Source organism: Moschus berezovskii, chromosome 4, assembly GCF_049115385.1.
Source record: "Moschus berezovskii isolate FMDL1 chromosome 4, NW_MosBer_1.0, whole genome shotgun sequence".
Taxonomy (NCBI): domain Eukaryota; kingdom Metazoa; phylum Chordata; class Mammalia; order Artiodactyla; family Moschidae; genus Moschus; species Moschus berezovskii.
In genome coordinates, this window is record NC_142463.1 from 18,560,969 (window position 1) to 18,585,239 (window position 24,271).

At 54.6% G+C, this 24,271-nt stretch overlaps 2 protein-coding genes and 1 long non-coding RNA gene across 12 annotated transcripts in view; 2 read left to right on the forward strand and 1 right to left on the reverse strand.

Annotated features, from left to right (window-relative positions):
- ST3GAL3 (ST3 beta-galactoside alpha-2,3-sialyltransferase 3) overlaps positions 1-9,419 on the forward strand; it is a 215,402-nt gene extending 205,983 nt beyond the window's left edge. The window contains exons 10-12 of one of the 3 annotated variants that reach the window (XM_088835219.1): positions 1,887-2,033; positions 2,209-2,355; positions 7,685-9,419. In XM_088835219.1, coding sequence (XP_088691345.1) covers positions 1,887-2,033; positions 2,209-2,355; positions 7,685-7,774 — 384 coding nt within the window. In that variant the 3' untranslated portion in view covers positions 7,775-9,419. The remainder of the gene's footprint in view (positions 1-1,886; positions 2,034-2,208; positions 2,356-7,684) is intronic. The other 2 variants (XM_088835220.1, XM_088835221.1) reach the window with 2 other exon arrangements.
- On the reverse strand, positions 3,259-24,260 carry LOC129540733 (uncharacterized). Of its 6 annotated transcripts, none has more exons than XR_008682706.2 (7): positions 24,105-24,259; positions 23,397-23,687; positions 20,851-20,943; positions 12,982-13,224; positions 11,138-12,878; positions 10,651-10,900; positions 3,259-7,070 (listed from the first exon to the last, which is right to left on the reverse strand). It is a non-coding gene; the product is annotated as an uncharacterized LOC129540733 (long non-coding RNA). The 6 variants fall into 6 exon arrangements; XR_008682709.2 differs by lacking the exon at positions 23,397-23,687 and having other exon boundaries at positions 11,138-11,298; positions 12,778-12,878; positions 24,105-24,257; XR_008682707.2 differs by lacking the exon at positions 23,397-23,687 and having other exon boundaries at positions 11,138-11,301; positions 12,778-12,878; positions 24,105-24,257.
- Positions 11,653-14,771, forward strand: ARTN (artemin). 3 transcript variants are annotated; one of them, XM_088835222.1, is made up of 4 exons: positions 11,653-11,790; positions 13,110-13,171; positions 13,445-13,592; positions 13,674-14,771. In XM_088835222.1, the coding sequence occupies exons 2-4, from the start codon at positions 13,112-13,114 to the stop codon at positions 14,159-14,161; spliced, it is 696 nt and encodes a 231-aa protein (XP_088691348.1). In that variant the 5' UTR covers positions 11,653-11,790; positions 13,110-13,111; the 3' UTR covers positions 14,162-14,771. The 3 variants fall into 3 exon arrangements, with proteins under 3 accessions (XP_088691348.1, XP_088691349.1, XP_088691350.1); XM_088835223.1 differs by having other exon boundaries at positions 13,448-13,592; XM_088835224.1 differs by lacking the exon at positions 11,653-11,790 and having other exon boundaries at positions 12,987-13,171; positions 13,448-13,592.
- Positions 24,261-24,271: the final 11 nt, after the last annotated feature.

Here is a 24,271-nt window from a genome sequence, read left to right on the forward strand (position 1 = left end):
TTCTTGAGGCCTCTACCCTTGACCTAACCACCTCCCAGAAGCCCCCCTCCTAACCATCACCTTAGGCATTAGGCAAATGAGTGAGGAGGGGGGCACAAACGTTCAAACCGCAGCAGATCTTAACTCCATGTTTTTTCACCTCCCAAAGGCGAGAGACCGTTTCTACCTTGAGATGAAGGCGTTCAGAAAAGGCACGAGGAGGGAGGAGATGTGAGTCTTAAGAAACAAGTGAGGTGGATCAGGTGAATGGAGGTGGGGAGGCCATTATGGACAGAAGCAGCAGCAGCAGCGGAAGCGTGAAGGTGTGAGTCAGCAGGTGGGGACTTCAGATGAGCAGAAATGGAAACTGGAACAGCAGGCGGGGTTACTGGCTCAAAAACTCAGATCTCTGGTGGGGCAGTGGTGATGTGATCCAGTTTGTATACAGAAAGATCATTCTAACAGAGAGTGGAAAGTGGTTTGGGAGGCAAAGATGGCCCATTCTGGGCACTCATTACAGGTTTGTTGAGGAAATGAATGTTACTCGACAATTACTATGTACTGTTTACGTCCTCGTCCTACTGGGCTCTGGAGGGTTAGTAGTCAATAAAACAGACACTCTAAATGGCCTCATTATGATAATGCATTTGAAAGACGATGAGACCTGGACTTTAGGTGGTAGCAGTGGGCATGGAGGAAAGGATGGATCTGTGGGATCCTATAGAAAATAGAGTCAAAAGAACCAGATGACCAATAGGACAGAACAGGCTGGAGAGATGAAGACGGATGTATAAAATCGATTCCCAGGTTTCTGATTTGGATGATTGGATGGACAACAGAGCTTGGGGAGCACAGGGGAGGAGCAGATCTAGGGGGACCAGAAATAGCTGAGATGTCCAACAACAGAAGGTTGCTTACATAGTCTAGGGGACATGCCTCCAGCCTGCAGGCTTGGTTTGTGACCTTCTCTAGCAGGACTCGGGAGCCTGGTTACAAGGGCAAGAAAGATGGATGGTGGGTTGATCCAAGTTCATGGTTCCCCTGGGCTAGGACAATAGAACGGCAAAAGGCAGGGAGTTGAAGGCGATCACGTGAGAATGGCTGAAGCAATCTACTCGAGGGACTAGACCAGGGAGGACTTGTATACTAACAGAAAGGCAGGGCTGGGAACTAGAGGGAGAGAGAGAGGAAGAAGGAGAGGAATGTGTGGCCCCGGAGTGGACCCCAGGGTGTCAGGGTCCAGAGCCGCCACCCTTCCAGTCTGGTACTGCGATCCCTGAGGGAAGAATCATCCCATTTGGCAGATAAAGAAACTGAAGCTCAGGAAGCTTGTCACTTGCCCAAAGTGACCCAGCTCCATCGGTGGCAGAACGGGGGTTGGAGTGTTGTTCTGCTGTGCTGTACTAGCTCACGTTCTGTCTTTATTTTTCAGGTTCACTTTAGAACAGTTGACTGAGAGAGCAAGGAAATTCAGCGGAAGGGAAAGGAGGCGAGCCCAGCAGAGCAGATAGGAGAGAGAGGGCAGGCTCCTCCTGGGCCCCTCCGTAGTGGCAAAGGGGAGGAGTACTGCTGGGCCGCTGGCTCTTCCTCTTGGCCTGAGAGCCCCCCAGGCCGGAGCAGCACAGCCCCGTGCCCCATGCCCCGTGCCCTCCCTGCAGCTCACGTGGTCTCCTCCGTCCACACTGGCCCCGCCATGTACTTGTCTCTGCCCCACATCCTGTGTTCCCAGCACACACCAAGTCCTCCGCACTCCAGCTGTTTACTCTTCATGCCGCAGACTCCCTGTGCACGCCTCTTGCCCCCCACCTGGTTTCTCACCTGCCTGGACACACTGTGGGTCCCCTGCACTCCCCCGGGCCCGTCTTGAGCTGTGTGCCTGCTCACGCCCACTTGTGCTGTGTCGACAGAGTGCATCGGATGGCTTCTGGAAATCTGTGGCCACGCGGGTGCCCAAGGAACCCCCCGAGATTCGTATCCTCAACCCATATTTCATCCAGGAAGCCGCCTTCACCCTCATCGGATTGCCTTTCAACAACGGTCTCATGGGCCGCGGGGTGAGACAGCTGGACCCTGGGAGAGGGAGGAGGGGACCTGGGCCAGTGGTGCCTTGGCAAGGAAGGACGGGGGGCAGAGTGGGAACAGAGGGCAGTCCTCACGAGCGGAGCTCAGCTCAGGGGAGCTTCTCTGAGGGTCTCAGCCTCCCTCTGCCCACCTTCCCTCTCTTTCCAGAACATCCCGACCCTCGGCAGTGTGGCAGTGACCATGGCACTACACGGCTGTGATGAGGTGGCAGTTGCAGGCTTCGGCTACGACATGAGCACACCCAATGCTCCCCTGCACTACTATGAGACCGTGCGCATGGCAGCCATCAGAGAGGTGCGGGGCTGGGTGTGGGGTCGTCCCTGGGCTGGCCGGGGGAGGGCGCGGTGCCGGCACAGAGGATAGACTCTGACTGCTTGTGCACAGATGAACGGTCAAGGGATGGGCCAGTGGTGGGTCTGGCTGCTCGGAGATCCCTGGAAGGCCCTGCCCCACCCTCCACTAAGCTGGGTCACCAGGTATCCTTGACCACCATGTCTCTGACCACAGCATCCTGCATGTCCCTCTCCCGGTCTTCTCCTTGAGCTTCCCCTCTGCCCACCGCCCCTCCGCCTGCCTCTTGTCCTGGTCCAGCCCCTGCCTCCTCCTTGCTGCTCCCTGGTCATCACGTGCCCATCTGGGTGCAAGCTCAGGGCCATCCTCCCTACTTCAATTCTTCTTTCCCCCCAGAGAACTGCCTCGCCCCCTCAAACCACCTGCAGACATTGCCTCTCAGTCTCAGGATGCCCCCAGTGCCTCCTCCACCCTTCCCTGTGGCCAGGCACCAAAGCTCTTTAGCAGCCAGAGTTGCTTCCCAGTGATGAGTATGTTAAGTTCTCCCAGTCAGCCAGCCTCTCCTGGCCCCTCTCCCTTCACAGCAAGAGCCCCTGTGGAAAACCCAAACACCCCTTGCTTCTTCCCCTCGCCTTCCGCTGCTCCCTGCCTGGACCCTGGGCATCTGCGGCTTGTGCTTTGAGCAGCTTCTCTGCTCCTGCCTCTGGGTGGTGAGGGTTGTTAGAGGAAACCTCTTGTCCATGCAGACTCACAGCTCAGCAGCCCTTGTTCCTGCTCATCGGTCTCTTACAGGCCGTCTCCAACCCACTGAACTGTTCAGGTCTTACGCTCCCCAAAGCTCCCTCCCGCTCCTCCTCCATGCAGAGAATGGAGAAAGACTGCTGTTGCCGGGCAGGCTCTGCCCCTGTCATTCCCACTCAGCCCTTCGCCCCTCGCAGCCCGGCTTCCCCCTTCACCTAACAGGCCTCCCACCAAGGTCACCAGTGACTCAAGGCTGTCCCGAAGGACACGTGTCAATCTTGTCTTCCCTGATTGCTTGGCAATGCCTTCTGTGTTGACTGGTGCTTCCTGTGAAATGCTCTCCTGCTCCGACTCTGAGTCAGGCATCTCAGTGCCCCTCCTGTCCCCTCACCACTCTCTCATTTTCCTCTTCCATGTCCTGGGTTTCAGTCCACCCCTAAGAGTCAGCATGAACTAGGGCTCCATCCTAAACAACCTTCTTCTCACTCCGCACATTCCCCAGGAGATTCACACCCCCATCCAGGGCTCTGTGCCCATCTATATTGTTTTAGGCTTTGGGGGTTCATTCAGGCGGCCTTGAGTGACTGCGAGTTATTTCAAGGATGAAAGAGAGACTTGAGAATCTCTTGGGAAACAACCTTTCAGCTGGCCTCCTATTTACTGCAATGGGGTTCAGGAGTAGTGAGCTCCTGCTGGGTCCAGGAGAGCCCCCAGCCTGTCTCAGCAGCGGCTCCAGCCCTGCCTCCTGTTCACCAGGACCCTGTGGAGAGACCCCGTCTCTCCATCCCTGCCCCTCTTCACCTACCTTCTTGCTGCCTTGTCCCCTACCAGCACCCGCCCCAAATTGCTCTCACTGCTTTTACCTGCCTCCTGGCCTCTGTTTACTCCTATGCCGGGTCTCTTAGATATTCCTTTTATGTAAACTTTACGTAACGGCTTTAGGGAGAGAGTGAGAGGCAGTAGCTGGATCAGGAAGGGCTTTCTCTGCCATAGGAAGGAGAGTGGACTTCTCTCTGAAGGCAGGAGGGAGCCGTGGACCAGTCTTCAGCTGTAGATGTGCGTGTAGTAGGGTCACTGTGGCTCCAGCCTGACAGAGAGGTCAGGCAGGAACAGAAGCTAGTTGGGATGCTGTCTCAGCAGTCCAGGCAAGAGACAAAAGTTCACCGGAGCTGTTCAGTGATGACAGGAAGACAGAGGCAAGAACTGGTTAGGATTTTAGATCAGTAAGGCCTGGAGGGGGCCTCCATGCGGAATGAGGTCGAAGGACACACCTTCCCTGAAGCGCTGGTGGAGGCTGTTCCCTCGTCCACCTGCTGTGTCTCTCAGTTGTCTTACCCCCACCCCCTTTGTCATCCTGTAGAACCATCTGGCTCCGAGACTCGCGGCATCTGCTGCACCACCTCCATGTGGAGTGCTGAGCAATGCTGGCGAAGAAATCAGAAGGCCTGGGTTCACAGCCTGTCTGTATAGCTTCCTTTCCTTATCAATACGTGGGGTAATGAGAGGTTTGGGAAAGGGCCAGTGAGCTAATGTGTGAAGAAGGCCTGCCCGTAGTGAGTGCCCGCACATGTTTGCCATTATTATTAATGCTAATGTTTTACACCTACTTCTTACTATTGCCTCTCAGCATCCTAGAGGAGTCCCTGAAATGCTGGTGCCTGGGTGTAGCATCCCTGCTGTCCCTCGGGGTGTCTTCAGTGGGCAAGGGAACCATTCAGCACCCTGGCCCCACCACTGCTTCTCAGCCCATTTTCCAGGCCCAGTGGGAGCGTGTGAGATGTGAAGACAGTGAGGCAAGGGGATGCTGAGAGATGTCAGAGGCATTCATAAGGGAGGAGAGAGAGCAGAGAAGGGTCAGAAGATGCAGGATCCTGGAGACCCAAGGAGGGCGTGCCTACAATCACCAGCGCATGGCGCCGGTGTGGCACGGAAGTCCTAGGAGAGGTGCTGAGACGCGGCCATTGGAGGTACCAGTTAGGGGGTCCCCAGGGCTGTGGTGAGCACAGTTTCAAAGGAGCAGGGACTTCGGAGCCGGAGTGCAGCGGCTGAACAGTGAGTGTGGCTCCCACCAAGTGCTCTCTGGGGAAGCCCGGAGGAGAGAAGAGGAAAGGGACTGAGCAGTACCCAGAGGGTGAAGTAGGCTCGCACAGCAGGGAAATCTGGGCTGGAAATGTAGGTTTGCAAGCAGGGAGCACAAGGGAGGCATGGATGAGATGTCTCAGGGAGACGTCAGAGGAGGAAGTGCGGCGGTCAGGGCACAGAGATAAAGATGGGAGTGGGGAGAAGGACAGCTCTTCTGCATCCTGAGTCAGGGGTCCTGGTGAGGGTCCCGGGGTCCTGCCGCAGCCCGGGGACAGTGCAGGTCACATGGAGTGCAGCGCTGTGAGCCCCTGTGCTGTGTGCGCCGGGCAGGGGTTGAGAGAAGGTCACCAGGAAAAGGCACTGCCTGGCCCAAGAGAGAGGCACCCTGGCAGGCTTTTCTGTTTGCTCTTTTATTAAGAACTTGTCAAACATATTCACAGTAGAGAAGAGACTAATGAACTCCCATGTAGTGTCACCTCCCGCCCCCAGTTACCAACACACGCCAGTGTTGTTCAATCTGCTCTTCCTCTCAAGCCTCCCCTCCCTGCTGGTTATTGGGACACAGATCTCAGGCATCACATCTTTCCAGTCATGAACATTTCAGCAAATTTCTCTAAAAGATAAGGATGACCTTTTTACATATTACACCATTACCACACCTGGAATTTTAACAATAATGCCTTTTAAAAAAATCCTGTTGCCTTGTAGTATTGGTTTGGTTGGTTGGTTGTGCTGGGTCTTAGATGCTGCATGTGAACTCTCAGTTGTGGCACGTGGGACCTAGTTCCTGCTTTGGGAGCGCAGAGTCTTAGCCACGAGACCACCAGGGAAGTCCCAACAATAATTCCTGAATATCATCAGATATCCAGGCCTCTGCTGACCTTTCAACCCTCAGAGACTCCCAGTAGATATTCTTGAAATGGATCCATCAGGCTGGTTACTTCTTGGGGAGCAGTGCAGGCGTGGGATCAGTAAAGAGCTGTGCAGGTCTCTATGCTTGCTTGGATCCCGGCCCTGCCATTCCTCCATGCCTGCATTTTCTTACCTGGAAAATCTAATTTCCTTCAACACATATATGTAGAGCACCTACTCTAAGCCAAACAGCCCCTGCCTTCAAAGACTGATGGGGTGAGCCAGACATTTGGATCTTCAAGAGAGGGACTTTCCTGGTGGTCCAGTGCTAAGACTCAGTGCTCCCAATGCAGGGAGCCCAGGTTCCATCCCCGGTGAGGGAACGAGATCCCACATGCTGCAATTAAATATCTCGCATGCCGAAACAAAGATCCAAAAAATTAAGACCTGGTGCAGTCAAATAAATTAAATAAGTAAATTAAAAAATACAGATCTTCAAGGAATGAGGGTGAATGACCCAGGGGTCTGCCCCAAGGAGGGGCAGTTTGCCAACAGTTGAGAATAATGCCAGGAGCCAAAGGAGCCAGAGGTTCGAGGGAGGCCACAGGGACAGTTGTGTAGATGCAGCAACAAATGAGGCAGACTGCCACCTCCAGGCACCATGGAGTGTGAATGTGAGGGGAGAAAAAGCAGGTCTAGGGGACACTGTCCTTAGGGGCAGCCAGGTTCGTGGTTAGCACAGGAGGTTGAAGTCCGTGTTCAGAGAAGAGGAATATAGGAGATTTTGCCCAAGTTTCAAACTGAAAAGATATGGCAGGTTGGAGGAGGTTGCTTGGATCAGACAAGGACCAGACAAGAGCTGTAAGTTCTTCATGCCGGTAAACAGCGGCTGTGAACATCCTAGGGTGAGCCTCATGCCGTCGGATGCAGCGGAGCAGTCAGCTGTGTCCAGACTGTGATAAAGCTATTGGCTTTCATCATGCCTTTATTCATTCAATCCTGTTTCATTCTTTGAGAGACTTAGTCATCACAGCTTCCGGGCACTGGGGAAAGGAAAGAACATGAGCCTGGGTGCAGTCTTCCCCAGGAAAGCCCTGGAAGGTAGCATCTTCCCTCCAATTTCCACAGTAACAATAAAATGAGCCTCTGCCCCCACCCCCCTCCTCCGGCTCCTCTAATCTGAGAGGCAGGATTTCATCAGCCGCCCCTAGGCCTGGAAAGTGGATTGCGTCAGGTCAGAGAATGACTAAGCCACCCCACGTGGTTCCCTTTCCAGCAGGGCCCACCCCCCAGGCTTGGGCCAGACCTAATGACTCACATCGCTTGACCTTGGGGTGCCTAGGGCCTAAGGGCCCGGAGAAGCTGCCGGGCAAGGAGGGGTTGAAGGAATGGGAACACGGTTGGAAAGCCTCCATCTCTAAGGCTTGGAAGAAGTTAAGAGGCACAGTCTTCCTGAACAAGGGAAAGGGGGTTAGAAGGTTATTTTCTCCAGGTCCTGGGAAAGGAGGAGGGTGAGCCGCAGCACTTCTGGAGTGGCGGAGGGTGGTGGTCTCAGAAGAGGGCCTGGAGCCCCGGGAGCCTGCAGCATTCGAGCAGGGCTCCATCCCTGCAGCCACTTGGGCTGTGCAACTGACTGCCACTCCATCTCCCCTTTCAGTCCTGGACGCACAACATTCAGCGAGAGAAAGAGTTTCTGCGGAAGCTGGTGAAAGCACGCGTCATCACTGACCTAACCAGTGGCATCTGAGGTGCACCCGGCACACGGCCGCAGAGGTCCAGCCACCACCGCCCGCCCACTTCACTGGCCTCAGCCTGGCTCTGCCTGAGAGGCGCGGGAGCCCTCAGACCGGGAGAAAGACCGTGCCAAGTGGCCCCAGGGGTGGCGAGGCCTTGGCAGGGCAGCCAGAGCTGCGTCTGCTCAGGGGCCAGCCTCAGAGCCCAGCGCTCGGCCTTCACCTCGGCCTGGGTCCTTGAAGCCAGAAGGCCAGGAGGCCACTGGTTGTGCCCAGCGGGCCCAGCATGCAGGAGGCAGACGCTAGGCAGCAAAGCTGCTGCCAGAATCATTTCTCCAATCAGTGTTCGGTGTATTATCACTTTGTGAATTTCGGGTGGGGGGAGGGTAGGGATAATTTATTTTTTAATCAGGTTGGAGATGTCACGTTTAGTCCACTGGCCATGCAGAAAGAGACCCACTAAAGGGCCCCTCAGGCAATGGTCCCAGCGGGCTCCCGGTAGTGTGGGAGTGCCAGGACTAGCCTGTACCCTGCTCCGGGGCCGAGGGGAGGTGGGCAGGATCTCAGGCCAGCCCCCTCCAGCTTATGACAGTATTTGGCCTTTCTTGGGGAGCAGAGAGGATAGTCCCACTCAGCAGCCCCCAGTTGCCCCACAGGGAAAACCTGGAGCCATCCTTTAAGCCAACAAGATGCCCCTGGGCTTAAGCGGAAAGAACTTCAGAGTTCCGGAGGCATGGCCTGGCCCAGCCTGATGGAAATGGCCACGACCCTCACCCCAGCTGCAACCAACCCCTGCTGCAGGCCTGGAGCAGCCTACCCGGCAACCCTTCTGGGTTTCAGCAACGAGACTGCCAGGCCCTCAGGTTCTGCCTTTAGCCTGGACCAGAGGGAGTAAGGCACCAGGACTTCACCCGCCTGCGGCTGCCCTGCCGAGCAGCCATCACGGAAGCAATAAAGCTCTTCCCTGAGCCTGCCTCCTCTCGCTTTCTCTGACCTTCCCGGAAGAAACAGGAACCCAGGGCTTCAGCAGCCACCCTAAACCCAAGGGCCATCTCTCCAGCCTTCTTTCCACCTCTCCTAGCTGCAGGACCTGCGTGGTCACCTAGGGGCCTTCTGGAGCCTCCCCTGTCTCACAGCAGTCCTGTACCCCCTTTGCCTTGAGAGGCAAACCAGGGGCATCAGGACGTGCCCTGGAATCTACCCTGGTGCCCCCCTAAAGGAGCTAGAGGGCAAGGGACTGAAGGCCACAGCACTTAGGACAGCACCGCTGGGTCATCACAGCCCGAGCTCTATAGGGACAGAGACTCCTGCGAGCACGAGAAAGTGGCACTGCCAAGTACCCAACACAGAGCAGCCCACAGGCCTCACCCACTCCTCGCAGCCCTACCCGCCCCCTTAGCACACGGTCTTCTCTCAGCACCCTCTTCCTGCACAGAACAGGAAGGCAAAGCCCAGTTCCAGGACCCCCCGGCAAGCAGTGGAAAGGACATCCCAGCTGTACCCCCCAGAACCTGGAATCTGCTTTGTCCCTTCCCTCGCATGGCAGGCCAGCCCGGGAAAGGCCAGCACACGCCTGCCCCTGAGCCCACAGGCCTGGGTGTGAGTGATTCCTGCCAGAGCTGCCACGTGGCAGCAGGTGGGGCTGGCTGGCCCCTCACCTCTCACTTGACATCCCAATCTGAATGCCATCCCCTTCTGGACTCCCACATGCCCCTATACTGTGGCACTTTGTCCTCAGACAGAAACCTCCTCAGCGGAGGAGAAAGCGAAGCCCTGACTGAGGGATAGGGAGACCCAGAAACTTCCTTCCATTCTGCTGGAGATAAGGCCACTCTGATGCAAACTCCAATGCGTACTGTGTGCTACATAAATGGCGCCCCCTGCAGTTGTACAGGGCATAGGCTGCATGCCAGCAAGCTGCAGCCGTGGCTGATAAAGCCCTGGGGAAGAAGCCCCCGTACAACTGGGCAGCTGGCCAGGGGAGAGCAGAGCTGCTGGCTGCCTGGCCCACAGGGGTCCTGATGCACCTGGGGACAGTCAGGCTTCTAGTCCCCACCGCTGCACATGAACTGCTTTCCCCAGAGTCGTCGTGGTTCTCCGCCTGCACACACCAGAATCACCTGTGCAGGTGCGGAAAACTGCACATGCCCAGTCTGATTTGGGTCTGGGGGTGGGCTCAGATTTGGGTGGTTTTAAAAGATCCACAGATGGTTCTGACACAGCCAGAGTACAGCTGGTCCACACGTGTCCCCTGAGGGCTTTCATCCCCACCCACGGCTTCCAAAGGTCGGTTGGTCAACAGTTCCCTAATTGCTCTCTCCAGCCCAGCTCTCTTCACTTTCTCCAGGCTACAAATTCAGTCACTTCCTGAACATTTCCACTAGGATAATCCACGGGTCCCTACAGCTCGGCACGATCGACACTGAACTCACAAACTCCTGTCCACAGCCTGCCTCTGTTCCAGGAGCCCCAGCCAGAATGAATCCCCTCCACCTGGTCAGCCAGACCAAAGGCAGACTGTCCCATCGCCCCACCCCATCCAGTCTGGCACCAACTGAGTATTCAAAAAGGTGCAGTCCTGAAAGAGCCCCTGAAGCCCCACACTCTCCCCACAATTCAGCTTCCGATTCCTCTCTCCCCCAGAAGCCTCCTGACATACCTCCAAACCATCCTCACTGCAGCCAGAGTTAGCCACAGAAATGCACGTTTGATCACACCATTCTCCTGCCTGAAACAAGTTCGGTGGTCCCCAGAATAAAGTCCAGACTGCCTATGAGGACACACAGCATCTGGCCTTTCTTTAATTCTACCCATGGTACTCACCCAACCTCGATCCCACCAGCCAAACTGCTATAATTAAGCATCTTAAATACGACCCTCCAGCTCCTACCTCAACCCTCGGTGCAAATCTTCCTCCTCCGGGACCCTCCGCTTCTTCAGCCCCTGGCACTCACTCCTACCACGCTGCCCTCGCTGTGCCAGGCTGAGCAGTGGTGTTTGCAGGTGTGTCTGTACTCCAAGCCCCAGGTGGCAGCAGAGGGGAAGCGGTGGCTCTAGCGGAGGGGCTGGGGCGGCTAGAGCCGGGTCGGACCTTTAAAGCCCTGGCTCGATGCCTTGAGAACTTAAGGAGTGCGATGAGTCTGTTGAGAGAAAAAACTAGTGGTGGATCAGAGTGAGCAGCTAGCACAGAGCGGCCAGCCAGGACAACTGGAGCCCAAACGCCAGTGGCCCAAGGCAGGGACCGGCCCATCCCCTCCCTCTCCCGCCCTCTGCCCGGCCTCCCAACTCCCTACTCCAAGTGTCTCCAAACTGAACACCCAGTGTCTGTGCCTCTGCACCGACCTGGGGGCCCGCCCCAGTTTCTCCTCCCCACCTACCTCGGGGGACCTTAGTGGAGCGAGGGGGACTGGATTCCAGAGGGTGGAGCGGCCAGGTGAGCCCTGAAAGGTAGGGCGGGGTGGGGGAGTGCTCGGGCCCCACCCCAGGATCCGGTGACGCCAGGGCTGGAATTTGACACCGGACGGCGGCGGGCAGGAGGCTGCTGAGGGATGGAGTTGGGCTCGGCCCCCAGACACGGCCCTCGGGCTCCGCCAGCAGCAGGTCCCTCGGGTCCCAGCCCTCGCTCTGTCCCGGACCCAGAGCCCTGCACTAGCGGTAAGCCGACCTGTTTGCCCACCCCTCGTCCCAGCCCAGGGGCTAGGGGGGAGCGGCCAGGGTTGTCCCTTTCCACTCCTTTCTCACATTCTCCCTCTCCTGGGCCCGCTGTGCAGCTCTCCGCCCCTCCCAGCCCCCCTCAGTCCCTCTAGTTGCTTGTCGGACTATGCTAGCCCTGCCTAGCCCTGCCAGCCCGCACCGTAATGTGAGGCTCCTGCTGCCGCTACAGGGCTCAGACTGGCTGCCAAGACCTCGCTTTTGGCTAAGAGAGGCGCTGCCAGGCGCACAGCCCTGGGCATGAACCTGGGCTGCAGGGGAAAGCCCAGCTCTGGTTCCAGGAAAGGTGCCTAGAAGAACAGGACACAGAACCCCCGTGGTGAGTATCGGGCTGGTAGATGGGTTGGCCAGGCAAGGGCTGGAGGACCAGGTGGCCCCAGATGGCAGTGAGGGAGTCGGAGGGCCTGAGCTGCCCACAAGAGACCTGCTCCTGGGCTCCCCCTACTGCAGGGGCCTTTAACCCTACCTTGCTAGGCTTTCCTCCCATCAGTGAGGACAAGTCACTACCCTGGCTCCTCAGGCCGAAATTCTGCTAGGTGAGCACACCGGGCACTGGAGGGCCTCACCAGGGAGACCTGGCCCACAGCTACATCGACATTCTGTGCGCTGGGGGTGAGGTTGGAGGTGACAGCTGGGACCCAAGAGCAGGCCGGCTAGTGAGGGCTCATGAAGGCTCCAGGGCTCCAGAGAGATGTTTGGGAGTGCCAGCCAGTGCGGGCTCATAAAAATTGGTGGGGCTCTGAAAGGCCGACTGGGTTCAGGAAGGATGGTTCATGGGGGAAACTTCTAGAAGCAGGGCCAGGCTGCCAGATCCAGAGGGAGTTTGCAGGCTGACAGTCCTGGACCAGCTCTCAGGGTGGCTCAGCTCTCAGAGACCAGGCTGGTGTAGGAGGCAACTCCTTGGAGTTGCTGGGGCCTGAATCTGGCTGAGGGTAGGGGGAAAGCCCACCCGACTTTGAGTCCACAGGCTTGACAGATGCTGCCCCCTGGTGGCCATAGAGAGCCATGGCCCAGACCCCCTGTTCCTAGAGGGCTCCTCAGCCTCTACCACCTGCTGGCTTTTGAAGGATGTCTGTGGTCAGAAGATAAGACATCCGTGGTCAGGCGGCTCTGCATCCAGACAGAGATCACAGAGGATCAAGGTGCAGCAGCACTTGGGTGGGCAGCACAGGCTGAAGCCTGGACCTCACTATCATCCAATAACTCAGGGCAACCCGTAAGCACCCTAATTCATCTCCAGGCCACGGCTTCCTGCCCTGCAGCACAGAGTAGGAAGTTCCCTTCCCCGCACAGCTTGTGGGTCTACCGTTGTGACTTTAGACAATTGCTGAGCTTCTCTCTGAGCCTTGTTTGCTGGTCTGGAAAATGGGGATGATATATACCATTTACTTCATGGAGTTATGAGGTCTGAAAGGAAACAGGTGCAAAGCACCACCACATAGTTAGGTTCTCGATGCAGCCACTTCTCCTCTTGGGTTGAGCCCCGCTGCCCAAGCCCCTTGTCCCTCACCTGGAGAAGCTGAAGTGGAGGGATGACCTGCTCTGAGGATAACTCATCTCTCCATGTTCCAAGCTGCCTCAAGAGGAGGGTGGGGGAACAGGTCGGCTACAGCTGATGGGAGCTCGTGGTGTTGACAGAGATGGAGCCTGGACGTGGAGGCCCTTCTGTGCTGCCCCTCCGGGCCGGGCCTCGGCGGCAGGTGAGTGGTTCTCCCAGAGACTTCTACCGGGCATTGAGGAAAGGTGGCTTGACCTGGGAGGGAGAGCATGGCTCCCGGGGAGCAGGTATCACAAGTGGGTAGGGAAACGGTCAGGGAGGGGCCAGGAGGAAGGAGCGAGGTCAGTGCCCTCCAGGGATGCCTTCTCCCTGCTCCCTGGGGCTGCTGGCCCATTATCCTCCAACCCTTCTGTCGGGCCCCAGCCCCGTCCAGACCCTCCTCTTCCCCCCTGAGGCTCCCCATCGTCTCCTCCAGCAGCCTGCCCTATGGCCCACGCTGGCCGCTCTGGCCCTGCTGAGCAGCGTCGCCGAGGGTGAGGCCTCCCTGGGCCCCGCGCCCCGCAGCCCGGTCCCCCGCGAAGGCCCTACGCCCGCCCCGGCGTCCCCCGCGGGGCCCCTGCCCGGTAGGTGAGAGGGCGAGAGGGCGAGGGCGCGTGGCGGGGCGGGCTGGCGGGGGACCGGAGCGTAACAGCGTCTCGTTCCAGGGGGCCGCGCGGCCCGTCTGTGCGGCGGAAGAGCCCGGCGCCCGGCGCCCCCGCCGGCCCGGCCCGCGCCCCCGCCGCCGGTGCCCTCGCCCTCGCCCGCAGCCCCTCGCGGGGCCCGCGCGGCGCGGGCGGGGGGCCGGGCCGGCCGAGAGAGCCGGGGAGGCCGCGCGCGGGCCGCGGGGCCGCGGGGCTGCCGCCTGCGCGCGCAGCTGGTGCCGGTGCGCGCGCTCGGCCTGGGCCACCGCTCCGACGAGCTGGTGCGTTTCCGCTTCTGCAGCGGCTCCTGCCGCCGCGCGCGCTCCCCGCACGACCTCAGCCTGGCCAACCTGCTGCGCGCCGGGGCCCTGCGGCCGCCCCCGGGCTCGCGGCCCGTCAGCCAGCCCTGCTGCCGACCCACGAGCTACGAGGCCGTCTCGTTCATGGACGTCAACAGCACCTGGAGGACCGTGGACCGCCTCTCGGCCACTGCCTGCGGCTGTCTGGGCTGAGGGCTCGCTCCGAGGGCGTGCGGACAGACCCTGACCCGTGGATCTAACTGCCTGGGATCACTGGGGGCTCGGTCGGAGAGGGAGGCTTCGGCCGTGTGAGTGACGGACCTCAGCCCTGCGGAGATGGAGGCACGACTGACCGGCGGCCCCAGCACTCTTACCCTGCCGGCCTCAACCCCACAGACACCAGAGACCTCAGCTGTGGAGAGCCGAGGACCCAGTGCTCACAGACTCTGTCACTGCCCGGGCCAGGGGGGACAGATTTGGAGACATGTTGTAATTCGTTGCCGAAGTGCCTGTGCTGGAGCGGGCCTTGGACTCTCTGGTGGGAGCTGGACCCCTATTTATTACTTCTAAGTTATTTATTTACTTCTGTGGTTTGTCAGATCCTTTCCTGGGCTATGGTGGCTGGATGGGGGATGGGTAGAAGCAGTTGGATGACGATCCCACCCTGACCATCCTGCTCACAACTTCGGGCTCACTCAGCAATCATAGGCCTGGCCTGGAACTGCTTGCCCTCACCCAGCAGCTCTGGGACCTGAGGGGCATGGAACACAGGCAGAGGAGGTGGCAAAGATGTGCTCGCTAGTCGCAGCAGGCCAATTCACAACCCCCTGCACGGTCCCCAGCAGTTGGAACCTGGGGTTGCTGCTGCTGCTGCTGCTGAGTCACTTCAGTCGTGTCCGACTCTGTGTGACCCCACAGACGGAAGCCCACCAGGCTCCCCCGTCCTTGGGATTCTCCAGGCAAGAACACTGGAGTGGGTTGCCATTTCCTTCTCCAAGGAACCTGGGGTTACTGGTGGGGAAAGCCATTGCCTTGAGACCTCAGGCATGCTGGGGGCTTGTTTGATGGTAAAGATTGCACCACCCCACTGTCACTGATCAGAGTCCTACCCTTCAGGACACCCTGAGAGGTGCATATACTGTCTGTGCTTGCAAATAGCCCAGCACGGGGAGCTCACTACCCACATTCTGTGAAGCAGCCCACGTCAAGAGAGCAGCTGAAAAGGCTGAGAGTGTGGAAGAGGGTGCAGTGGGAGGCTGGTTTGAGGGGGATGAAGCACAGAGCATCATGGAGATAAGAAAGCAGGAAAAGACTGAGGGTATCTAGAGGGACCTGCATCTTGGGTAATGAACAAGGATATTCATTCATTCATTCAACAAATATTTATGAAGTACCTATTTTATGTCAGATGCTGTGCACACAGCAGGGCTACAGAAGTGACCCCATGATCTCTGCTATTAAGCTAACCCGGGAGAGATAGACAATAAATAAATAATTTACATAAGTAATTATTTAAATTCAATTTGGCAAACAGTATGAAAAAGGACCAGAAGCTGAGAGGTACACACCCTCATCTAGAAGGAAAGAAGAAGAGGTTAAATGCTGACCCTGTCCCTCCACACTGTCCCCAAGTCATAACACAAAAGTCAGCACAATGCCTCTGAGCTTCCATGTATGTCCTGTGAAACCGTGTTTCCTGGGCCCTATGAATTTGTCCTGTTTTTTTTCTTTGAAATTAAGATCAAGACACGTATTTGGATGCACGATGGGTCTGTGGAGCCATGGGACATGCGAGGGGCGGTCAGGAGGCAGTCGGGGTGCTGGTCTGCAGCTGAGGAGGCAGGTCTATACTGGAGATTGATTGGGCAGCTGTTAGCACAGAGGCAGTACCTGCAGCCAGGGGTGCACGAGACTCTATAAGAGCAAGGCAGATTGAGGCTGGGACCCCTCAGGCATTTGACACCATTAACTAAAATTCCTGCCCAACTGCCTGCCTGCTTTGGCACAGATGCCCCCTTCTCCCAGGCTAGAGTGAGGAGCTGGCAAGGGCTCTTTGAAGGCTGTATGCATTCCGAGTCAAAGAGGGGAAAGGAGTCGTGTTTCCATTCTTCTCTTTTCACTGCCTCAGTTCTAGGTGCCCCGGAAACTTTGGTGCTCTCATGCTGCCCTCAAACACCCTCTTGGCCCCTTTCCCTGCTTCCAAACTGATTCAGGATCTTCAGTCCCCAACCCCCACCTCCAACCAAACAAAATGGCAGCTTGGAGACATCTCACGAAGGCTGTGCCCTGGTCCTGGCTGGGAGTGAAGAGGAAGAAGTGGAAGTGTTAGTCGCTCAACTGTGTCTGACTCTGCAACCCCGTGGACTGTAGCCCGCCAGGCTCCTCTGTCCATGGAATTCTTTAGGCAAGAACTCTGGAGGGGGTTGCCATTCCCTTCTCTGGGGGTGAAGAAGAAGGTCCTGTCAATTTCAGGGTCACTGGGACCAAGGAGCCCCTGATGAAAAGACTTGAGGCCCGGCAGAGGGTTTGTGGGCCAGGCCCCGGCCCTCAGTGGACATCTCTGCTCTCAGAGCCACTTATAGGAGATGGGTCGAAGCCATGTCTGGCAAGTCCCATAAAGCGACAGCCAGGTCAAAACCTGAGCCAAAGGCGCTGGCTCTCAACACTCGCAAAACTGTCAGTCTTTGGGAGAGCAGGGTCCCCCCGCCCCATCGCCAACTCAAGGCTGAATTCTGGGCCCTGGAGAGACTGCCCAGCACTGGACAAAACTGTGGATCAAGCCACAACTTCTCCAACAGGAACACATTCCCACAAGAACTAGTCTCAGTTTGCAGCTCACAATGAACCAATTGTGTTGTGCTAAGTCGCTTCAGTCGTGTCCAACTCTCTGTGACCCCACAGATTGTCGCCTGCCAGGCTCCTTTGTCCATGGGACTATGAATACTGGAGTGGGTTGCCACTTCCTTCTGCAGGGGATCTTCCCGACCCAGGGATCGAACCAGCATTTCTTACATCTCTTGCATTAGCAGGCGGGTTCTTTACCACTAGCGCCCCCTGGGAAGCCCCTATGAACCAAATCCCTCTTCAAAAATAATAAAATAAATGAAGCGTTTTTCCCAAAGGGAACAAGTTGCAGAGCTCCACCTCTCTGCCTACAATTTAGCAGAGGTCACCTGGCACATGGCCTCCACACAGATGGCTCTAGAATCTCCATTTTTGACTGTCATCTCTTTCATATTTGCAAAATGACACTGCCCATTTGAATGATCTTCCTAGAAGCAAGGCATGATCTCCTCCTAAGGGGTTTCAAGTCATCACCTCTTGCAAGACAGAAAACTACAGATGACTTTTAAAAAAATATGATTTTATTTGTTTATGACTGTGCTGGGTCTTGGCTGCTGTGCGGGCTTTTGTCTAGTTGTAGAGAGCAGGAAATGGCAACCCACTCCAGTGTTCTTGCCTGGAGAATCCCAGGATGGGGGAGCCTGGTGGGCTTCCGTCTATGGGGTCACGCAGAGTCGGACATGACTGAAGTGACTTAGCAGCAGCAGCAGCAGCAGCAGAGAGCAGGAACTACTCTCAAGTTGCTGTGTGCAAGTTTCTCATCACGGTAGCTTCTCTTTTTTCGGAGCAGGGCTCTTGATGCTCAGGCTTCAGCAGGTGAGGCATGTGGGCTCAACAGTTGGGGTGCACGGGCTTAGTTGCTCTGCGGCATGTGAGATCTTCCCAGATCAGGGATCAAACCCTTGTCTCCTGCGTTGGCAGGCAGATTCTTTACCACTGAGTCACCAGGGAAGCCCTACAGATGGCTTTGACTTGACAGTTTTTCCCACTTCAGGGGGTACCCAAACATCCCTTTAGATTAGTTTCAACCAGGAATCAAGGTTTGGGGAAATCCGTGGACCTGCCCCAGTCAGTGGTGGGAATTGCCAGGGATTGCCACATTTCCCCTGGCTAGAGAGCCCTGTGCCTGAGTGCATGTGGACTGGCTACCTGCTTTGAAAAGGAAGGTAGGGTAGAAATCTGAGAAATCAGAGAAAAGATCTAGAATTTGTGCCCTGTGAGATCATGTCTCTTGTTCACAGGGGTGGTGCTTTGCCTGTTTTGGAGCTGGAGTGCCCTTACAGACACTGATGAAAGCCAAGGATCCTCCCTACCCCGCCTCCCACTTCAATGCTGAAAAAACCACTGATGTGGAAATCTGGTGAAGAATTTGAGGGAGCCCACAGACTTTCTGAAGCTCATTCAGAGATTCCGTAGGAGTCCATGGCCCTCGAGGTATCCTGCCCTGTTCCAGATACTATTATTAATGTCCTCCTGTAGCTAGATTAATTCCTCTATCTGTGCTCAGGCCCCCATATCACAGGGCTCTCTGTCTCCATTATTTACAAGCCTCCCTATTCATCAGCCTTTTTCTATTGAATGTCTTCTTTCCCTCCGCATTTAAACTTGCTTGAATATATCCCAGCACACACACACACACACACACAGACACTATGATTAGAAATATATAAATATCAACATATAATCTGCTTACACCGCTCCTCCTTCACTAAAAGAGCTCTTGCTGTGGTCCCTAGTGGCATCATTGCTAAACCCAAAGGCTGCTTCTCAGCCTTTACTCCTTTGGATTCTCGGAGGCACCCAATTTTGTCACTTTCTTGGAACACCTGTCTACTCTTGACTCTCCATTCCATACTCTCCTGGATTTTCTCCCACCCCTCTTTTGGGATTCCTTTTCCTCTCTCAGCCCCTTAAGAACATCAGGGCTCTGATACAGGCCTTCTCTCCCCATTTTACTCTCCCTGAGCAATATGACCAACTTCCATGACTTCAGTCACCACCTCCATGCTGATCATGCTCTCATTGTATTTCCAGTTTAATCTTTCTCCTAAGCTCAGCCTGTATTTCCAATTCTTTGTCTGCACAGCCTCAGAAACCTCGAACTGAACGTATCTGTCCTGGATGTCTTCTGTTCATTCCTTCAGATGCCCTCTCCACCATTCTCCTCGTGCTCTAAGCCCCATGTCAGTGAGTTCCCTTGCCCTCCAGCCTCCAAGCCTCCTCCAGGGTTCCCTCCCAGGTGAATGGCACCAATCTCCATCCAGGGATACAAGCCAGAAACTTGAGCAACAGCCTAGACCCCCTGAGCTTTGCCACTTCCCTTTTCCATTAGTTCTCAGATCCTTAGATCTTGCAAGTCCATCCTCCTTTCCCTCTTCCCAATGCTATTCTGTGGAGACTTCCTAATTTGTGGAATGGTTTATTGTTCATCCTTCTAAATGGTCTCTGTCTCCAGTCTTAACTCCCTCCAGTCATTCTTAGCTCTCTGACCTTTTAACATTAATTAAGCACTAACAGTAGAGCCTTGGGCCAGTTATGGGGACTCCAAGATCAGCTAGAAACATGTTCTGCCATCAGGGAGACCACTGTTGGAGGCGGAGTTGAGGGAAGGGCTGACCAGTGTGGCAAATAAAAATAGGACATCCAGTTAAACTGGAATTTCAGATAAGCAATACTTTTTTTTTTTTTTAAATAAGTATGTCTCATGCAATAATTAGGACACACTTATACAAAAAAGTGTTGTTTAGGTATTTCCCTGGTGGTCCAGTGGCTAAGAATCCACACTCCCATTGCAGAGGGCCAAGGTTCAATCCCTAGTCAGGGCACTAGATTTCGCATGCTGTAATAAAGAGTTTGAATGCTGCAACTAAAGATGCCCCCATGCTGGAAGACTGAAGATCCTGTGTGCTGCAACCAAGACCCGGCACAGCCAAATACACAAATAAATATATTTTTAAAATGCTGTTTATCTGCTATTGAAGTGGGTGCAACTTTTTTTCCTGGCAACCATAGATGGGGGTAAACAAATGAACAGAAAACACAATCAACCATCATAAGTCCCCCAACAGAAGTATGATTAGGGTACAGTGATATATGTCAGGGTTGGGGAGGATTCTATACTCACAAAGGAAGAGGAATCATTTCTACCTAGATGGACAGGGAAGAGCCAGCAAAGTCTTTGTGAAGTAGGTGGCTCTTGAACTGGGCCTTGAAAAATGAAATATTTGCCTTCGTTGCCTCTCAGCTCTAAACCCCCCTTTTCACCATCCATGCCCTCTCCAACAAGGTCTGGGGTTCAGCCATGGGCAGGAGTTGGGGGGGTTGGGGTGGGTGAGGGTCTCTTCCTTGGGCTATTTCAGTCCTAGGACTCAGCTACTACTATATCTTTCAGAGTTATCTTCTCTTCTTACTGGCCAGTCCCTCATTCCTTCAAAATGAGGGATATAAAATACAAAATTTTTATATTAAACTGTTTCTGTATGCTTACTGCGTGGTTTCTCCTGACTGGCCCCAGCCTGACACACAGCCTTCTCAGTAGAGGCAGTTGCACGAACAAAGGCAGGAAGCATGAAACAGCCTGAAGAGCCAGAGATTTCATGTAGAATTCGGGAAGAGTCCTCATCAAGACACAAGTCTAGAGAGATCATAACAGTCCTTGAGTACTATACCAAGGAGCCCAGAGTTTGTGCTGAGTAGAGCCGCTGAGGGTTTTAGGTGGGATTGTCTAGAGACATGTTTCAGACAGATGACTGGCCACTGTGTCTAGTTTGGACTGGAAGGGGCAAGGCAGGGGACACCAGTTAGAGCTGCTGCAGTTAGGGCTGATCAGACAACAAAAACAAATGCTGGCACCTTGACCTAAGGCAGAACAGTGCGGAAGGACAGCAAAACAGGACGTACAATCCATCAGCCTTGGTGATGAACTGATTGTGAGGACCTGAGAGAAGGGAGAGTTTTCAGGAGTCTGGCTTGGGCGACCAGTAAGAAATTTAGGGGATGTAGTATTTTTAGCCCATGATGGAGACAAGGTGTGGGGGAAGTCATGTTTGATTTTGTACCTGTTCAACTTGACGTGCCTGTGACAGTTTCAGAAGGCAAGGAGGCTGGCAGCGGCTGGGTCCGAGGGTCAGGACAGTCTGGGCCAGAGAGATCTAAGAGTCATAAATCAAAGACAAGGAGGTGGTGAGCAGCAGAGGCTAAGGCTTGGAGACCCAGCCGTTTAGAAACGGAGAGGAGAAGGGACAAGGCTGTGAAGGAGACCAAAAGGGTGTGACCAGAGTGGTGGGAAAAAACAAAGCCGAACAAAGGGAAGGAGCAGTCGAAGGGGCCAGATGCGGCAGAAAAATCAAGTCACATAAGGACTGAAACTGTCCATTGGGTTCTCTGGCCACAAGGTGGCCTAGGGACTCAGGCTAAGGTTCTTGCTGAAAACAACTAAAAATACTTAGACAAAACATACTTTTAAAAATTAATGCATCTGTGAGCTGGCATACACAGAAGAAATATTCAGGCCAAAATAAACAAATACAGGAAACTATATAGGTAAAGTTCAGTAGCTGGTATTCACCTTGAGGGCATTTTCTTTACCTGGGGAACCTGGGCATTGGTTTGCAAGGGCTCCCTTGCAAAGAGCTTATGGGGGCAGAAGGAGTCTACCTGGAACATTCTCAATAAGGCCAGAACCCCAAAGGACTATGCCCACACCTAGAGGTGAACTAGAAATAAACCTTCACCTCCTTTCCCTCTTTCCCTCAAACCAGGGGACTACAAAGAAAATAAACATCCATAGTGCAATTAACCTTAGTGCTAAGTAGACGGGAAGAAACCTCCCCTGAGAATTCTTAACTACAGGCAAGGCCCTCATTTGGTTTTGCAGACCAAAATTCACACTGTTTTAGAAGGCTGAAAAACTTCAAACTGGTTAATCTGTCATGGACACGGATTGCTAGTGGTTCCAGGTGACCAACAGAAGCTCTTTCTCCTCCTCTCCTGGGCTCTGGAATGCTCTCCTGAATTTGGGAACCCCTCCCAGGGTTGTCGGGACTTCCCAGTGACTCAGTGGTATGGTTCAGGTGGCAAAGAATCTGCCTGCAAAGCAGGAGACCCAGGTTCAATCCCTGAGTCGGGAAGATCCCCTGGAGAAGGAAATGGCTGCCCACTCTAGTATTCTTGCCTGAGAAATCCTACGGACAGGGGAGCAGGTGGGCTACAGCCCATGGGGTTGCAAAAGAGTCTGGTATGACTCAGTGACTAAACAACAACAACAACCCGGGTTGTCACAGGTTCTGGCCCCTACATGTTCTATTCTTTTTTAAAAAAACAATTTTAATTATTTAAAAATCTTATTTATTTTTGGCTGTGCTGGGTCTCTGTTGCCTTTGGGAAGACTTTTCTCTAGATGCAGCAAGGAGGGGCTACTCTTTGTTGCAGTGCTTGAGCTTTTCATTGCGGTGATTTCTCCTGTTGCAGAGCATGGGTTCTACACGCACAGCTTTCAGTGTTGCAGCGTGTGGACTCTAGAACTCGGGCTCAGCAGCTGTGGTGCACACGCTTAGCAGTTGCTCCATGGCATGTGAGGTCTTCCAGATCAGGGATCAAACCTGTGTCCCCTGCATTGGAGGTGGATTCTTAGCCACTGGACTACCAGGGAAGCCCCCTCATTTTTTTTAGAAAGAGGTGGACAGATTTTTGAACACAGAATTTGTGGTCTTAACCCTCCTTCCATTCCTCCACCTTCCAAAATGATATTTTAGTATCAGGGGCAAGACATTTCACACCCCTATGCACAGATCTGGAATCAGTACTTTATTGTGGCTTCCCATTTCCTCCTTCCAAATCCCCCTTTCCTCCTTCAATGTTTTATACTGTGGCAGGAAGGGGGATCCCCCCTCTCAGGGCCCAAAATAGGGATCTTGTCTAACACTAGGAAACGAATGGTCCTAGGAGACACACGTGCTTACAAAGCAAGAGACTTTATTGGGAAGGGGCACCTGGGCGGAGAGCAGTAGAGCAAGGGAACCCAGGAGAACTGCTCTGCCTCAGGGCTGGCAGTCTCAGTTTTACGATGATGGGATTAACTTTCTGGGTTGTCTTTGGCCAGTCACTTTGACTCAAGGTCCTTCCTGGTGGCACACACATTACTCAGCCAGATGGATGGCAGCGAGAAGGATTCAGGGAGGTGGTAGGATCTGTGGGGTCTCCTTTTGACCTTTTCGAATTTTTCTGGTTGGTGTTGGCAGCTTGTTAGTTTCGCGTTCCTTACCAAGGCCTTGTGTGGTAAAATAACTCATGCAGATAGTTACTATGGTGCCTGGCCAGAGTGGGTAGTTTCAGTCAGTGTTTCCCCTAACAATACTATAGACACATTTTTCTAAAATGTAAATTCAATCATCAATGCCCACTTGCAACCTCATCATGGTTTCACATCGCACTTAGGATAATGTCTCAATTTGTCTTTCCAAGCTCATCGCCTTCCTCATCCCCTCCCCCTTCCTCACCCTCACAGACAGCCCCCTTAAAGTAAACACAGCTAACGAACTGTACTTCAAACATTTTCTTGATAAAGATTTGTTGAATGACTAGATTCCCACTGGACTCTGCTTACCAGCTAATCAAGCCCCCTCCTGGCCAGTCTCTTGCTGTTGCTCTTCAAGCTAAGATCAAGTTTCTCCTTCTCAGGGAAGCCTTCATCCACCTCAGTGGCTATAGCCAATGCCAGCTTCCTCCACTGAACACAAGAACAGAGGTCCTTTCCTTTTTGATTTTTTATTTTTTCCACTTGGGGTAGAGACTGCTGGGGACTTGGGCCAACCAGATCTGTGGCTGATCTCTGCTACCTTCGCTGTGTGTCCACCGAAAAGACAAGCTCAACTTTCTCCAAATTCGGCTTCCTCATCTGAAAATAGTGAATGAAAATAGCCACCACAGAGTTGCTGCGAGAATTGGACTTAAGGTATGTAATGTGCTGTTCCTTGCACTTAAATATAAGCTACTTTAATTACTGATAAAGACAAGTTGCTTCCGAGAACCTAATGAAATTCTCCAAGCACTATCCATGGTAAGTAGTTCCCCGGTTGCTCACCGGGTGGCCCTGAGAGCCATCCTTTTTTATTCCTGAAGCACGCCAAGCCCCCTTCCTCCTCAGAGTGGTGCGGACGCGTTCTTCTCAAGACAGTACCCTTCCTGGGACCGAAGTCTTGCCGCCAGCGGAGCACCAGATTAACCTGTGTCCCCTCACCCAGTCCCCTCCCAAACACACACCTTAACCTCCAGCCTGGCTTCTCAGCTCTATCCCACCGGCCCCTAGACTCACGTCCTCTTAGGGAGCTGCCCCGCAGCACCTCTCGCGGGTCGAACTTGGCCGCAATAGGCCTGAGGCTGCCCGGGCTCGGCGGATCCCCAGCCCACGTGCTCCCGGCCTCCGCCGCAAGGCACCGCCTTCCCGCTGGGCGCCATGCGGACTACATTTCCCAGGGAGCG